At 57.2% G+C, this 15,406-nt stretch overlaps 1 protein-coding gene across 3 annotated transcripts; it reads right to left on the bottom strand.

Annotated features, from left to right (window-relative positions):
- Positions 1-5,015: 5,015 nt before the first annotated feature.
- IRAK1 (interleukin 1 receptor associated kinase 1) lies at positions 5,016-13,750 on the bottom strand. Of its 3 annotated transcripts, XM_081222220.1 has the most exons (14): positions 13,511-13,739; positions 13,250-13,417; positions 12,979-13,110; positions 12,756-12,859; positions 12,416-12,604; positions 12,201-12,265; positions 11,881-11,995; positions 11,086-11,204; positions 10,436-10,643; positions 10,039-10,104; positions 8,560-8,796; positions 7,623-8,013; positions 6,984-7,127; positions 5,016-6,550 (listed from the first exon to the last, which is right to left on the bottom strand). In XM_081222220.1, the coding sequence occupies exons 1-14, from the start codon at positions 13,644-13,646 to the stop codon at positions 6,489-6,491; spliced, it is 2,136 nt and encodes a 711-aa protein (XP_081078346.1). In that variant the 5' UTR covers positions 13,647-13,739; the 3' UTR covers positions 5,016-6,488. The 3 variants fall into 3 exon arrangements, with proteins under 3 accessions (XP_081078346.1, XP_081078345.1, XP_081078344.1); XM_081222219.1 differs by having other exon boundaries at positions 13,250-13,750; XM_081222218.1 differs by having other exon boundaries at positions 12,201-12,604; positions 13,511-13,750.
- Between the last annotated feature and the right edge of the window lie 1,656 nt (positions 13,751-15,406).

The following is a 15,406-nucleotide window of genomic DNA, read 5'->3' as shown; positions in this document are numbered from 1 at the left end:
GGTAGAGGGACACCACAGAGCCTGGTGTAATGGAACAGAGGTCACATCTGGCCAGCAGATTGATGACAAAGTCCCCACTTTCATTCAGTGGGGAAGGATGGTCTTTTTACTAACTGGTGTGGGACAGACTGGATGTCCATGTGGGGAAAAAAGGACAGCTTGATGCAGGCCTCTGCCACCGGAAACAAAAATCAATTTGAGATATAGCATGGACCTAAATAGGAAACGTAAAGCAATGAAGTGTCTAGAAGTCTAAGGAGAATATCTTCATGACCTTGAACAGAGCACAGAAAAGATCAACATGTCGAACTTCACTAAAATGAAGAACTGTTCATCAAAGACGTCATTAGGAGAGTGAAAAGGTAAACTCCAGAGTGGCAGGAGATACTATGGGACACATATCATCCAAGACCAATCCTCTGAATGGACACAGAAGCACCGCATATCAGCAAGGACAAGGACCTCATCACACAGTGTGCCTTTCCCAGGACAGGACGTCCAGATGGCCAATAAACAAACGAACTCCTGTTCACCATTAGTCATCGGGGAAACGCAAACTTAAACCACAACGAGCCTAACCCCTGTCAGAACGATTACAATGAAAACGTGCTGGGGAAGGGGGTAAACTGGTACAGCCACTCTGGAAAACGTCTGTCAGAAATCTGCTAAAACCGACCGCACGCATCCCACGTGACCCACCAGTCCTGCTCCCAGGTCGGATGCTTGGGCTACTCTGGTACCGCGTCACGCTAGCTGAACTGAAACAACGTTTCCCAGAGTCCCGCTCGCTGTGTGGTCCCAGGTCAGGATTGGCCACAGGAGAAATCTGCATGGGATCTGGCAGCTGGGGGGCAGCAACCCACAGCAGCACTTCCCACGGGTCCAAATTCCAGGCCAGCTGCCCACGTGACTTTGTGCTGTGGGGTGCCCGCTTGTCTGTAGGCCACTTGCATCGCCAGCATTTGGATACAGCGAGAAAGATGCAGGCAGGCTCCATTCGGGTTTACTCTCCCACGAACGGCTGTCTCTCCCTTCCAGGGCCACGACTGCTGACCTGAGGCCCAACACCAGAGGCAGAAGCCACAGCCTCATGTAGATTTGCAGGTCTAACTGTATCTGTAACGATTATTCTCTTACCAAGAGTCGCTCTGCCTCTCGGCCTAAACCCTAACGGATGTAACATCCAAGAGGAAGGGGGGCATCCGTAACCAAGACATGCATGAAAATGTCCAGGGAACCTTTATTTATACCAGCACCAAACTGAAAACAACCCAGACATCCGTGAAGGGGAGAAGGGACAAAATGCGGTCTGTTTCTACAACAGAACACCCCTCAGGCATGAAAGCCCATCAGCTACTGCTGCTCGCAATAGCACGGCTGCATCTCAAAACTATGTGCCGAGTGAAAGAAGCTGGGCACGAAAGGGCCCGTGCTACACAGTTCCATTTATGGGAAGTTCAAGAACACAGCAGACTCATCTCTGTGTTTGAAGCCAGCCTAGCGCTCCTCTCGCGTGAGGGACCTTTGCAGGCTGACGGAAATGCCCTTGGGCTGCTTTTCAACCCGTCCATGAATCCTGACACCCCTCCCATCAAAAGCTGGACTGTAATTCCTTTCCCCTCGAGGGTGCAGCAGAAAGCAGACCATGAAAGGTGACACAGTCTCCAGCAGGCTGTCTCAAGAGGTTCAGTCTTAGAAGCCAGCCCCGTGCTGGGAAGAAGCCACACGGCCACAAGGAAGAGGTATGTGTAGGTGTCCTAGTCCCAGCAGGGTCCCTGGCTAACCACCAGACACGTATGGGAGCCTCCGGATGGTCCCAGCAACCAGCCTTCTGGTCACTCCAGCTGACACTGAGTTGTCCCATCGGAGCCCCGCCCAGGTTGCAAGTTCACAGGCAAAGTTAATGTCATCATTTCAGCCCCTCAACTTCGAGGTGGTTTGGAACAACAGATAACTGGTACCGACTTAGATCTCAGCAGTGGCTGTCACCTGGCTGTTTACAGCTAGAGTCAGTGAGCTGATGAAAGTAGATCCAGGAGGGAGGAAGAAATGGATCCTGCAGGAGAAAGATGGGGTGACCTCAGGATTGAAGAATTCCTCAGAAAAGAGGGGAAAGTTCTGATTCTGGCCAGAATAGCCCTCTCGGTGTGAACAACTAGGAAACCAGTCAAAATATTTGAAACAACTATTTTCAGATATCGGACAACAGGCAGCACAGGACTGTGATCAGAAGGAAAACAAATGTGGTGACTACTACGAGCAGCCTGCATTTCTGCCTGGAGATACTTTCCAGAATATGGTGCAGGAAGAGGGGGCTCCTGAGCAGAACCAGTGGTCTCAGTTATTAGAGCTAACAAACCAAGAGCAGAGAAAAAATAGAATACCAGAAATATTTGATTAATCAAAAGAAATCAGGAATAGAGGAGAAAAGGAACAAAGAACAGATGGGACAAATAGAAAATAAATAGCAGGATGACAGACTTAAACCTAACCATCACATGTAAATGGATTAAACAGACCAATGAAAAGGCAGAGATTATGAGAGTGGTTAAAAAAGTAAGACTGAGGGACTTCCCTGGTGGCGCAGTGGTTAAGAATCCGCTTGCCTACGCAGGGGACACAGGTTCAAGCCCTGGTCCGGGAAGATCTCACATGCTGCGGAGCAACTAAGCCCGTGCGCCACAACTACTGAGCCTGCGCTCTGCAGCCCGTGAGCCACAACTACTGAGCCCGCGTGCTACAACTACAGAAGCCCGCGTGCCTAGAGCCGGTGCTCTGCAACAAGAGAAGCCACCGCAAGGAGAAGCCCACGCACCGCAAAGAGTAGCCCCCGCTTGCCGCAACTAGAGAAAGCAGTGTGTGCAGCAACGAAGACCCAACACAACCAAAAGCAAATAAATAAATAAAATTGATTCTAAAAAAAAAGTAAGACTGAAAAAGAAACAAACAGACAAAAAATTAAAACAAAACAAAAAGTAACACCAAACCATATGCATCTATAAATGCACTTTAAATACAAAGACACAGATAGGTTAAAAGAACAGAACCGAAAAAGTTATACCACGGAACAAATTAGGCATAAGGAAGTTGGGAGTAGCCACTCATATTCATACCAGATAAAGCAGGCGTCAAAAGAAAGAACATTACCAGAGATAAACAGGGGCATTAAATGATAATAAAAGGGCCAATTTATCAAGAACACAACAATCCTAAATGTGTATGCACCCAATGATAGCTTCAAAACACATGCAGCAAAATCTGACAGAACTGAAAGGAGAAAGACAAATTCACAATTACAGTTGGAGACTGCAATCCTTTTCTCTCAGTGTGCCAGAGACTCGAACACTATCAACCACTTTGACCTAACTGACATTTACAGAACACTCCACCCAACTGCTGAATATATACTCTTTTCAAATACACATGGAACATTCACCAAGCTAAACCATAGGTTAAGCCATAAAACAAGTCTCGATAATCGTAAAAGAAATGCAACTATACAGAGTAAATTCTCTGACCACAACAGAATTAAAAGTACATAACAAAAAGATATCTGCAAAATTCTCAAATATTTGGAAACTAAATACACTTCTAAGTAAGATATTGGTTAAAGAAATAATCACAAGGAAAATTAGAAAACATTATAAACTGAATGATAATGAAAACAGAACGTATCCAAATGAGTAGAATGCAGCTTATGTCAGAAAAAGAAAGGTTTAAAATCAGTGATTTAAGGTTATGCTTTAAGAAGCTGAAAAAATATGAGCAAAATAAGATTTATTACTCCAAAACAAGTAAAAGAAAGGAAATGATAAAGAGTGGAAAATCAGTAAAACAGAAAATGGGCAAACAATGGAGAAAAATCAGTGAAACCAAACTTGCTTCTTTGAAATGATCAATAAAATTGATAAGCCTCTATTTAGGCTGATCAAAAAAAAGGAAAGACAAAAATTACCAATATTGGGGATGAAAGAGGGGCTATTGCTATAGATCCTACAGACATAAAAGGGTAAGGGGGGATTATTAAGTTTATACCAACTGAGATGAAATGGGCAAATTCCTTGAAAGACACAAGTTATGAAAACTGACCCATGAAGAAACAAAATCTGAAGGGCCTCATATCTAATTAAAGAAATTGAACTTATAATGAAAAACCTTCCCACAAAGAAAACTCCAGGTGCAGATGACTTCACTGGTGAATCCATCAAACATTTAAAGAAGTAATACTGGGGACTTCCCTGGTGGCACAGTGGCTAAGACTCTGAACTCCCAATGCAGGGGGCCCAGATTCGATCTCTGGTCAGGGAACTAGATCCCACATGCACGCCACAACTAAGGAGCCTGCCTGCTGCAACTAAGACTTGGTGCAACCAAATAAATAAATATTGAAAAAAAAAAGAAGTAACACGAAGGATACACAAGCCCTTTAAGAACACAGGAGGGGAAGGAGACACTTTCCAACTTATTTTATGAGGCCCTGACACCAAAACCAGATAAAGATATTAGCAGACAACTACAGATCAATACCCCTCATGAACACAGATGCAAAAATTCTCAAGAGATATTAGCAAATGGAATTCAGCAATATATAAAAGGATAACACATCATGACAAAATGCTGTTTTTATCTAACGAATACAAAGTTGGTTTAATATTGGAAAATCAATTTATGGGGTTTACCATGTTGACAAAGTACATCTATGACAATCCTATAGGTAGCATCATACTTAATGGTGAAAAGCCAACACTCTGCCCCCTAACATTGAGAACAAGGCAAGGATGTCCACTTTCACCGCTTCTATTCAACATTTAACCAGAGGCCCTAGCAAGTGTAACAAGGCAAGAAAAAGAAATGAGGGAATTCCCTGGCAGTCCAGTGGTTAGGACTCCGTGCTTTCACTGCCCTGGGCCCAGGTTCAATCCCTGGTCAGGGAACCACGATCCCGCAAGCTGCGAGGTGCAGCCAAATTAATTAATTAATTAGAAAAGAAAAAGAACTGAAAGGCATACAGAACGGAAAGGAAGAGGTGAGACTGTCTTTATTTGTAGATGAGATGATTGTGTGCATAAACTATCCCAAGGTATTCACAAAAAACTACTAGAGCTAAGGTGTGAATTAAACCCAAGGCCACAGAATGCAAAGCCAATATACAAAACTCAGTTGTGTTTCTATACACTGTTAATGATCAACTAGAAAAGGAAATAAAAATACCATTTACAATAGCGTCAAACTCCATAAAATAGGGAAAATTTAACAACCTGTGGAAGTACTGCTGGGTAGTAGTGTTGTGGATCTGCCACCAGCATGGTGGCTTAACGGGAGTGGAAACAGGAACCTCCAGAGGATCTGGGGGTGGGAGGCTAGCGTCTGGGTCTGGACAGTCAAGAACACCGAGATGAAAAGCACTGGAAAAGCTCAAGGCTTTCAGCGCCACAAAGCCTACAAGTACAGCCAGAGGTCAAAGTGTAAGTTTTTATTACTCCAGGACAACTTGGACTTCACCAATGCCTAGCTTCGTGGGGCATGTAGTGTGACTCATGACTGCAGACACAAAATCATTCGAAGCCTGTGCTACAGCCCTGGGCTACTTTCAAAGACATTCAGTTACACTAATGCTGACTTGCTTCTAAAAATGTGAGTCCCGTTTTCATTTTCCTTCCTCTCTGTCTTGCTCCCAACTTCCTGCTGTCTTGGGGCTTCTCACTGTCTGGGTAACACAAGGCTTGGGCCTAGCCAAACCTGGGGTAGTGGCCTGTCACAAGCAGTGCCCGGGCCTGAGGCTGAGCCTGAGCCTGTGGCCTCTGGAGCCCGACCTGGCTCGGTGGCCTGTTAGGCTGGCTCCCGGCTCCCGGGGGAAGCCTGCGGACGCTGGCCTGATGGGAGGCGCTGCTGCACTCGCTGGGGCCTCTCAGAACTCCTGCTTCTAGTTAGTGCACTGAACCACGGGACAGCCACACCTCACTTTCCCCTTCCCAATTACAAGCAGCTGGGAGGACCCCTGGCCTCGTTGGCTCCTGTCATCAGAGTGGCTGCTTTTCCCCAGGGCTTCAGCAAGGTCTGAAAAGAAGGGCTAAGGGCTGCTGCTGTAGGCCTGGGCTGCAGAAGCCCCACCCAACTCTCAGGGGAGCTGGCGCCCCGCTAGTCCCACTGGACCACTCACCTCTCCTCCTTGGCCTGTGTAGCCAGCAGCCTTCAGACCTGCCCTCCTCCCCGCCACCGGCCCCTCCAACGACATCGGCTTTCCTCTCCCGCGAATGCTGGCCTGAAGGCAGGCTGTTGAGATGTCCTGCCCTACTGACAGCCAGCAGCAGCCGGCCAGGGGGGCCCTGAGCCCTGCCTGTGCCCACGCCCCAAGAGCAGCAGGGCCACCACCTGCCCTCCTCCGTGAGGATGGAGCCCCCAAGGCTGCCGAGGGTTCACGAGCTGTGAGAACTTCCAACCATGAGAACTTTGACTTCCGGGTTTAGGGATCTGACCAGGCGGACAGTTCAGCTCTGAAACTCTTCACTCTCTTCGGGCCCCTGCCTGTTCTGGTGCTCCAGGCCCAAGTCTGCAGAGGGGGGAAGAAATGCCAGTCAGTTAGCAAACAGGGGGAGGCGCTCGAGGGCTGGCCTGCGCTTCCCCCTTGCTCCCGGGGTGCTCTCTGGAATTAGAGATGCCTGTTCCTAAGCAGCACTTCTTCGAGCAGCACCTGGAATGGAACGTGGCTGCGGGGGCTGCCTGTATTCTGGGAGCACAGGGGCTGCTGGCACCCCCAGGCTCAGGGAAGGCGCGTGTCGTCAGGAGGAGAGTGAGCTGGGACAGGGCTGTACCCAAAATACACGATGTCCCAAAGGAGGCGTGGGGGCCGGCAGGGCTCCCGGCCACCGTTCAACGGGGTGACGGGCTGGGGGAGCGGGGGCCCCATCTGGGCCCCATCAGAACGAAGGCTCCGAGTGGCCCAGAGGCCAGCCGCCCGGCCGCAGAACATGGTCCTGGGGTACCTGGGAGGGAGCTAGATGACAGCAGCTGCAGGCTGTCTAGGACCCCATCCTCGTACAAGGCCAGCTTCTGCAGCATCTTCTGTCGCGCCGGGTTGATGACAATCTGGGGGGGCAGTGACGACGTGGAGCCGCCCAGGAGCGGTTCTGGGGTGGAGAGAGGGCCCCCTGAGCCACAGGGGCCGACGGCCCTGGAACTCCCTGCTGACACTTCTGGCCCCATGAGCCTTCCCTGTCCCCAGACCAGCTCCCTGCCCTTCGGAAGGACAGAGGTCCTCAGCGCTCTGAGAGTGGGGCCTGGAAGGGGCCGTGCTAGGGCCCTGGCTAGCTGCCGGGCCTGGAGCCCGGTCCTGGACTGGGCCTTCCTTGCCCCCGGCTTTCGGGGAGCAAGGTCCTGGCCTCTCCTCAGCCAGCTGGGGCCGCGGTCTGGGGAGATGAGACGGCACAGGACCGTCCTCTGTGGGCCTTTCCAAGGTCGGGTGGGGGGCCTCCCCAAGACAGTGGCCTGGAACTTGCTAAGGACACAGGGAGCTTAACGGTAGGCCCCAGTTCTCTCCTCCCAGAAGGCTGGGGGTGGGGAACAGGGGGACTGCCACCAAAGGAGGCCGCTGGTCCCTCCTCTGGGCATGTGTCCCCAGGTACCTTCCACAGCTGTGGGCTGGAGCCCCGGGCCGCTCCCCCAGCTCGACTCTCGGGTGGCATCCACTTGAGTACAGCCAGCCTGCCCGAGGGGTGCTGGGCCCGGGGGGCAGCTCGGGGTCAGGTGCCAGGAACGCAGGGCGGTGGACAGGCCGGACACGCTCTCGTCACTCTCCACGGGCTGGTTGGCGCCTTTCTGCAGCCGCTCTGCAGCCTGGGCCAGGGCTCCCGAGGGCGCCGCCAGGGGCTGCCATGGGCTGGCACCGCTCAGGGTACTGCCAGTGGTGGACACGTAGGAGTTCTCCTGAGGGGAAGGGGGGCTGCGGCTGGCGGCCTCTGGCTCCAGAGACGGCCCTGCCACTGCCGCCTGCAGCTTCTCCAGCTTCTGGTACACCTGCGAGGAGGGAGAGGGGCTCTCAGGGTGAGTGGCCCAGGCTTGGCCACGCAGACCAGTCACGGTCCTCACAGAAGGTGGTCAAACTGCACAGCGGCTCCGGGTCAGGGATGAAGAAGAGTTGTAGCCACCAAAGCTAAAGATTTAGAATGGCTTCTGTCTGTCTTCTAGGAAGCGAACCAACCTCGCTGCCCTGATGCCCTCAAATGGGGCTTCTTCCTCTTCTCAGAGAGAAAGAGGTGGGGGATAGGGAGGGGACTCAAAAAGGTAGATGCAGTGGCACAGCACACCCAGAAGGGGGCGCAGTAAAAGCCTCTCGCCTCCCTCTGTGTACCAGGCGGGGTTCAGTGGAGCTCTGGCCACTCCTAGCAGAAGCACAGGCAGGCAAGGAACATTTGGAGACTTCTTCCAGAAAGAGGGCTGTGAGGTGCTGTGTTTGGCTCCCTACACGGCAGTGCCAGGAATGTGGCATTTCCAGCAGGCCACGGTTCTCCACGGGTGGCTGGCATCTCAGCTGCTTCCCTTCCCCCTGCCTCACAGGACTACCTGGGTCATGGGGGGTCTCCTCTTGGCCCGGCGGTGCAGGCAGCAGCAAGCCAGCTGGCCCAGGGACAGGCCTAGCTCTGGTGGGCACGGCCCGGGCCTGGGGTCCAAGTGCTTCTTGTAGATCTGGGTGGCGATTGGGGCGGCCCAGGCGTCTGCAGCCAGACCTGCTTGGAGTGTGGTCTGGGTGCTTTTCAGGGCCAAACCAGCCTCCTCGGCTTCCTCTTCAACCAGGTCTTTCTGCGGGACACGTAACGTGAGTGTGGTCACCGGGGGCCATGCCTTCTGCTGCGAACCCCAGACCCTCATCGCTGGTGCCCAGTGCTGCCCCAGGCCCCAGGGATCCAGCTACACACACGGCACCTGGGGCCGCTTTCACAGAGCTGACTTCCTGGGAGGGGAGAGACGCCGACATGCCTCTTAAGCAATGGAAACTGCGGCAGGGAGGCCCACGGGGGTTTCAACTGGGGCCCAAGCAAGTCACACTTCAGCGGGGATCTAAAAGGATGAACTAGCCAGAGAGGGCGGAGCCGAGGGGGGTGGGAACAGGACCAGAGGCCACCTTGAGTTCTGAGAGGCGAAGGACTGGGAGGAAAGACTGGGGTTGGTGGGTGGGGGGTGGGGGTGGGGGTGGTTGGCCTTTCAGGCAGAGGGAAAGGCTCTTACAAAGGCCCTGGGGCAGGCATCGGGGAGCTGGCCCGAGTCTGGAGGACAGAGAGAGGGCTGGGGGAGGGCAGGTAAAGGGGCTTCCACAGCCTCCTCACGGTCATGAAAGATCGCTTTGGCTGCGGCACAGAGAACCAGCGGGCAGGCCCCTGAGGAGTGTGGTGTGCTGCTCCGAGGCGGTGCTGACACCGGGCGGAGCAGCCCACGTGGAGGAGGTCTCCTGTTTGGCTGCCCGGCTCTGGCACAAACCCACCAAGACCCGGCAACGGACAGAAATAGCCCCAAGCTCGGAGCAGAAGGCCAGGAAACACAGCAGCTTGTAAAGCGCGAAGCACATGCGCCGACTGAGCGGAGACCGAGTGGAGACGGGCCTGGCGAGGAGCTGGGCTCCTGGCTCCAGGTCAGGCCCCAGGCAGCTTGGACCTGCTCCACAGCACCCGGGAGGGCTTCTCAGCGGCGGCCCCATTCTCTGCCACAGCCTCTCCCGTCCCCACGCGCCCACCCTGTTCTGTTTTCCACTGTGGCTGGCGCCCTCCTTCGCCCGCCCCCAGCCCAGGCGGGGTCTGGAAAGGCCCACGGCATCCAAGAGGACAGACAGGTTTCTCCTCGGCAAGGTAAATGAAGCCGTCTGGGGCCCTGCCTATTTTCAAGCATGAGTCAGCAGCGGCAGAGGCTGGCTCCGGTGGGGCACTGCGTTCCAGATCATTCTGCCCTCTGGGTCTACACCTGTCTGTCGACCGACCAGAGCAGCACCTCCCGGCCTCCCTCTCTTCCTCCCCGCCCGCCTTTCTCCCTGCCCTGCCTCGGGAGGCTCACCAGATACTTGGTCTGGGCACCATGCATCCTCACAGCCCTCTGGCCGGCCAGGGTCTCCAGCACCACCTGGAGGGAGGACAGGCTGGAGGGCGAGGCAGGCAGGACCACTGGTGGGGGGGTGCACGGCGGACAGGGAGGCCGAGCCCAAAGAGGGGCTGCTGGGCGTGGACCGGAGCTGACAGGGGCACATCCCTTAGACAGGCACACGTGGACCGACTCCCAGCAGGGACAGAGCCGCAGCCGTGGGACTAAAGCTCTGGCAGTTTGGAGGGCCCACTTGAAACAAAAGAATTCAAAACTACAAACGTGAAACGAGGTGCGGGACCGAGGAAGTGGCCCGCGCCGGGGAGGGCGGGGCCCTGGAGCTGAAGCTTCATCAGAGGGCCCAGTGGCTCACCACGCCGAAACTGAAGGTGTCGGTCTCCACGGCCAGCCTCCCCGTCTTGACGTACTCCTCGGGCAGGTACGCCAGGGTGCCACGCACAGTCTGAGTCCGGGCCACAGTGCTGCTCCGGCTGGGGTTGGCGCCTGCAAACCGGCTGAGACGGGCCAGGCCAAAGTCTCCCAGTTTGGGCATCAGTCTCTCATCCAGAAGGACGTTGGAACTTGGGGAGGGAAGAGAGTGGTGTGGGCCCGGCCTTGGCCCTGGCCCACTCCGTGACCCCCCCACCTGCCTGGTCCTGACAAAATCAGACTGCAGACAGTGGCTGGTGCGCCTGAGCGTTCCAGCCACCTGGGGCTCCGAGCACGTGGCCCCCAGAGCACCCTCACACAGTTCAGCCCCTGTTCATCAGTGGGGCCCGTCGTTGGCCTCTGCTTCCACACCTGTCCCACGCTGGGTACTCAGTGACCCAGAGTCCCCAGCCCTGACATCCCCGACCTGAGTCTCGAGTGGGAGAGGGTAGGCCTACTCTCATGGGGGGCGCTCAGGGCAAGGCTTCTTGGGCTCCCTGCTGGCGGAAGGTTTGGAAGCATCACCCCTTGCCCGTAGACTATGTTCCTGCCGCTCTGAGAGGCCCCGAGGGACTGGCTGTGCCCCCTCCTCACCTCTTGACATCTCCGTGGATGAGGCTGGGGCTGTCTTGATGTAAAAACTGAATTGCCCGGGCCGTGCCCAGAAGGATGTCCAGTCGCTGAGGCCAGGAGAGAGGGGGCCAGGCCTGGGTCTGGAAGGGCAGAAGGAGCAAAGGGGCGGAGGGGAGGCTGCGGGCCACTGTTCTTTGCCCCCCATCCTTCCCTCCACCTGTCACCGAGGGGTCTGGACAAGCAGTTGACTCTCTGGGCCTCAGTTTCCCCTTCTGGAAAACGAAGAGCAAAGTCTCCAGGAGCTACTTCAGGAGAGGGTGGAGACTAAGCTCCTGCGGTGCTCCCTCTGCACAGCGCACGGGGCTGGGATCATGCCCTGGGGACCCCTCACAGGCTCTGGCAGTCCTGGCTCTGGGGTGATCAGGATGTTGTCGGAGGCTCTCCCCGCCTCCCCGCACACAGCACGCTTATCCTGAGCCCTTCAGCGTGAGGTTAGAGATGCTCCTGCCCTGTGTTCAGTTAGCCCTTGCGTCTTGTGGGTGCCTCCCTAGATGGGGCCCCGGTGCTGTCCATCGCCTCCTTCCCTCAGGGCAATGCTGACGCGACCCTTCCACTACCCTGCTTGCAAAGGGGAGAAGCCCGAGTCAAGCTACTCCGAGTCCAGAAACCCCTTTCAGAGGCACCACAAGCCAGGCTTCTGGGCATGCGGGAGCAGCAGGGAGGGGCCCCGCTCGCAGAGGCCGAGAGCCCAGGCCCCGTGTCCTGCTCTGCCCGGGTGCCAAGTGTGATGCAATGTGCCAGGCTAGGTAAGGCTACCTGGACGTGGAGGCGGTCTTCCAGGGAGCCGTTGGGCAGGAAGCCATAGACAAGGCAGTAGAAGCCACTCTGAGCACAGTAGCCAGCAAAGTCCACGATGTTTGGGTGACGAAACCTGCTTGAAAAAGTGGGGTCTGAGCACTTTGGCCCCCAGCATCCACCACGCCTTCCATCTGACCATCGTGGGGACAGTCCCTGCCGTTTCCTCAGCTAGCCTGAGCCTGGCAGGCTTTGGGAGACCAAGGGAGCCAGATCCCGTGACACACGGTCCCGGCAGGCCTCTCCCGCTGCCCGCACCAGGAGGGACACCATAGGCTCACCGTGACAGCTGCTCCACTTCGGTCCGAAAGCTCTGCTTCACCGTGGTCCACTCCAGGTCTGCCTCCTGTTTTGGGCCCAGAACAAGCAAGGGGCGGGGGCCTTGGACTGGGAAATCAGAGGGCTGAAGGAGCCGTGTGGGGTAGTGGGGGGAGGACCAGAAAAGTGAGGGTCGGCTAACAGCCTTCCAGAGCCTTTGCCTGGACGCTACACACACCTCCTTTAGCCTCTTCACAGCATATACCGTGTTCCTCATCACAGCCCGGTACACACACCCAAAGCCGCCCTCCCCGATCTTCAGCTCTTCTGAGAAGTCGTGGGTGCCCTGGCAAATCTCATGGAGGGGCCAGCAGAACGAAGAGGAGTGGGTCCCCTGCAGGACGGACACTGGGCTCTCTGGGCTCCGCTGTGGGAAGAGACCCCAGATCAGGCGAGGCCCCGCCTCCTCCCCTCTGCCTGGCCCACCCCTGCTGGGCTGGCTGGGGCTCCCCAGTGTATCAAAGGCTGCCTTCTCACCGCTTGTTTCAAACCTCTGGGTGGAGGCAGGACCCACCTACCTTGACACAGGAAGGGGCTGGCGATGGCAGTGGTGGCTGGAGGGCAGCAGGGCTTGGGACAGGGCCGAGCTCAGGGTCAGAATGAGTCTGGGAGCCTGGAAAAGCTTCATAAAGACACCAGTGAGAGGCAGGCAGAGACCAGTGGCCGGATCTACAGCCGTGGCCAGTGTCAAGGGGCTCCTTTCCTCAGGTTCATCAGGCCAACCCCCGGGAGACGCCTTACCTGGGGAGAGGAGGGTGGAGGCCGACGAGTGCAACTTCTGGGGGCTGGGGGCCGCGGCCTCAGAAGGTGCAGAGATGCTGTCAGGCCTCGGGGTGGTGGCGCTGGGGGGCAGAAGGGGGGCGGGAGGGTGCCCTGGGAAGCAGAGGAAGGAAAGGGCTGTTAGGCCCAGGCGAGGGGGGGGGAGGAGCTCCAGGGGAGGCCCTGGGCGGCCCCTCTCCCGAGGTCCTGGGGGTTCTGGGGGGTCCCGGGGGCTCCGGGGCCGCGCGCTCACATGCCGTGATGATGTCCCGCGCGCGGAGCAGCTGCAGGTGCGTGAGGATGCGCACGAGGTCGGCCACGCGGGCGTTGCGGTTGATCCAGGGCCACAGGACGCTGGCCGTGCGCTGCCCGGAGCGCTCGCATAGCCGCAGCTCGGTCTGGTCGCGTACGATCAGGGCGGCTGCGGGGCGTGGGTGCGTCAGGCCGGGGCGTCCGGCCCCCGCGCGCCCCCCGCCCCGCCCCGCCCCGCCCCCGCCGGACCGCCACCACTCACCGAACTGGCACCAGTCGGCGGGCTCCAGGGCGTCCATCACTTTGTAGAAGCGGCACATGACCCAGGGCGGCACCTCGTACAGGAAGTGCTGAGCGCCGGGGACCGCGGGGTCTCCCGGGCCCGGCCCCCCGGCCATGGCCGCCGCCGCCGCCGCCGCCGCCGGGCCGGGGCCTTTCGGGGCCGCGGCAGGCGCGAGCCTCGGCCGGCCGAGTCCACGAACACTGACTCACTTCCCCTTTAAGCCGGCCTCGTGCGTCGCCCGGCGGGGCGGAAGGGGCGGTGCCCGGGCCCTCCGCCAGGTCGCCCGCCGCAGCCGTCGCCGTCACGAGCCCCGGCCACACGGGGGCGCCGCGCGCGGTCACTCCCAGCGGAGGCAGCGCCCCAGGGCCTGGCGAGGAGGGCGGGGCGGGCTGCCGGGAGGAGGAGCCGTCTGAGCAGGGCCCCGAGGGCTGGAGGAGAGCGGTTCTCGGCCCGGGGGACGACGGGCACGGCGAAGGCGTTCCAGAAAGGCTAGAAGCGGGCCTTGTGAGAGACGCTGGGAGGTCCTCTTCAGAAGTTTCGGTTTCATGCGGGAGGCTGTGGAGAGTGGTCAAGAGATCCAGATGGGACAGGGTCAGATGGTGTCACACAAAGGCTCCCCGGCTGGCTCCCCTCAGCTGGCCGTGAGGCTGGGTGCAGGAAGAACGGTCTGGAAGCTCAGAGCATCTCCACCCACCTCCTGGGCCCTGGATCCCATCTTTTCCGCTCCTTCAGGAACCTGCTCCAGCGATTGTTAGGTCTTTGCAGTATCTGCCATCTTTCCTTCTTCGCTGGCTCCTTCCCACTAGCACATAAAACGTGTTTACATGTCTTAGAAACAGGCCTTCAGCTCTGGCTGTCCCTCCTCTCTCTTGTCACACGTGAGGATGGCAGGCTCCGGCTGCTCCCACTCTCTTTTCTGAAGCAGTCACCAGGCACCAAGCTCCGTCCCCGGCCTGACGTCTCCCCACCTTCGTCCCACCAGGCTCTGCAGCCGCTGACTTCTCTGGACTCTCTGTTCCCTACCCTGCTGCAGCAGCCACCATTTTCCTGTCACCCCCCTGAACTTCTCTGGAGTCCGTCTCTTCCCCACAGGCCCACTGCCCTCTACTACCTCCTACCTAGCTGAACCTAGATCAACTGGCTTCCCAGAGGCTTCCCTGCCTCATCTCTGCCTGAGGGGTCTTCCTTAGGGACAAATCACTCCACACCGACTTCCTGCTTAAGACCGTCCCTCGGTTCCCAAAGCCCGCCGATGGGATCCCGGCTTTTCCGCACGGCCTCCACCGTTGTCACAATGGGGCCCCTTCCTGCCCACCTCTGTCTGGCTCTTTGCACACATCAGCAGTCTTAAGCCATCCAGAACTCCTTGGGGTTCCAAGAATGCGCCAGGGCTCCCGCACCCACGAGTTTGCACCTATAGCTCCGTGGCCCTCACGCGAAGGTGGAGCTCCAGCAGCTCCTCAGGTAGAAGCTGGGTTGAGAGCCCCCGGGCTCCTCGGGCGGAGCTGCCCGCAGCCCCTGCTATGCCTGGCATCCCTGGTGCGTCCTTCTTCAGCCTCGGCACTCATCTGCCTCCCCCACCAGATGGGGGAAGACCCCCCAAAGCAGTAAGGTGGCTTCCTCTTTTGTTTCTCCAGTTGGATGCATGCTTGAAAGGCAGCAGGTCTTCCCTGGCCACCCCCTTGCCCTCTGGATCCTGACCCCAGAGGGCTACTACCCCACTCGCCGCCCCCAGGCTGTCCGTCCACAGACTTATTTAGGGCTCTTTCCAGAAAACAGGTCCGCCCAAGATGGGCCTCCGTTGCAGCCTTTTCCTAGAAGCTGCAGCCAACGCCGGCCACTCCCAAAGAGGAGGCCAGCCACACCCTGAGCCCC

Source organism: Mesoplodon bidens, assembly GCF_964165515.1.
Source record: "Mesoplodon bidens genome assembly, chromosome: X".
In the NCBI taxonomy this organism is placed as follows: domain Eukaryota; kingdom Metazoa; phylum Chordata; class Mammalia; order Artiodactyla; family Ziphiidae; genus Mesoplodon; species Mesoplodon bidens.
The sequence above is the reverse complement of the archived record's forward strand: the minus strand, read 5'-3'. Positions and strand labels throughout refer to the sequence as shown.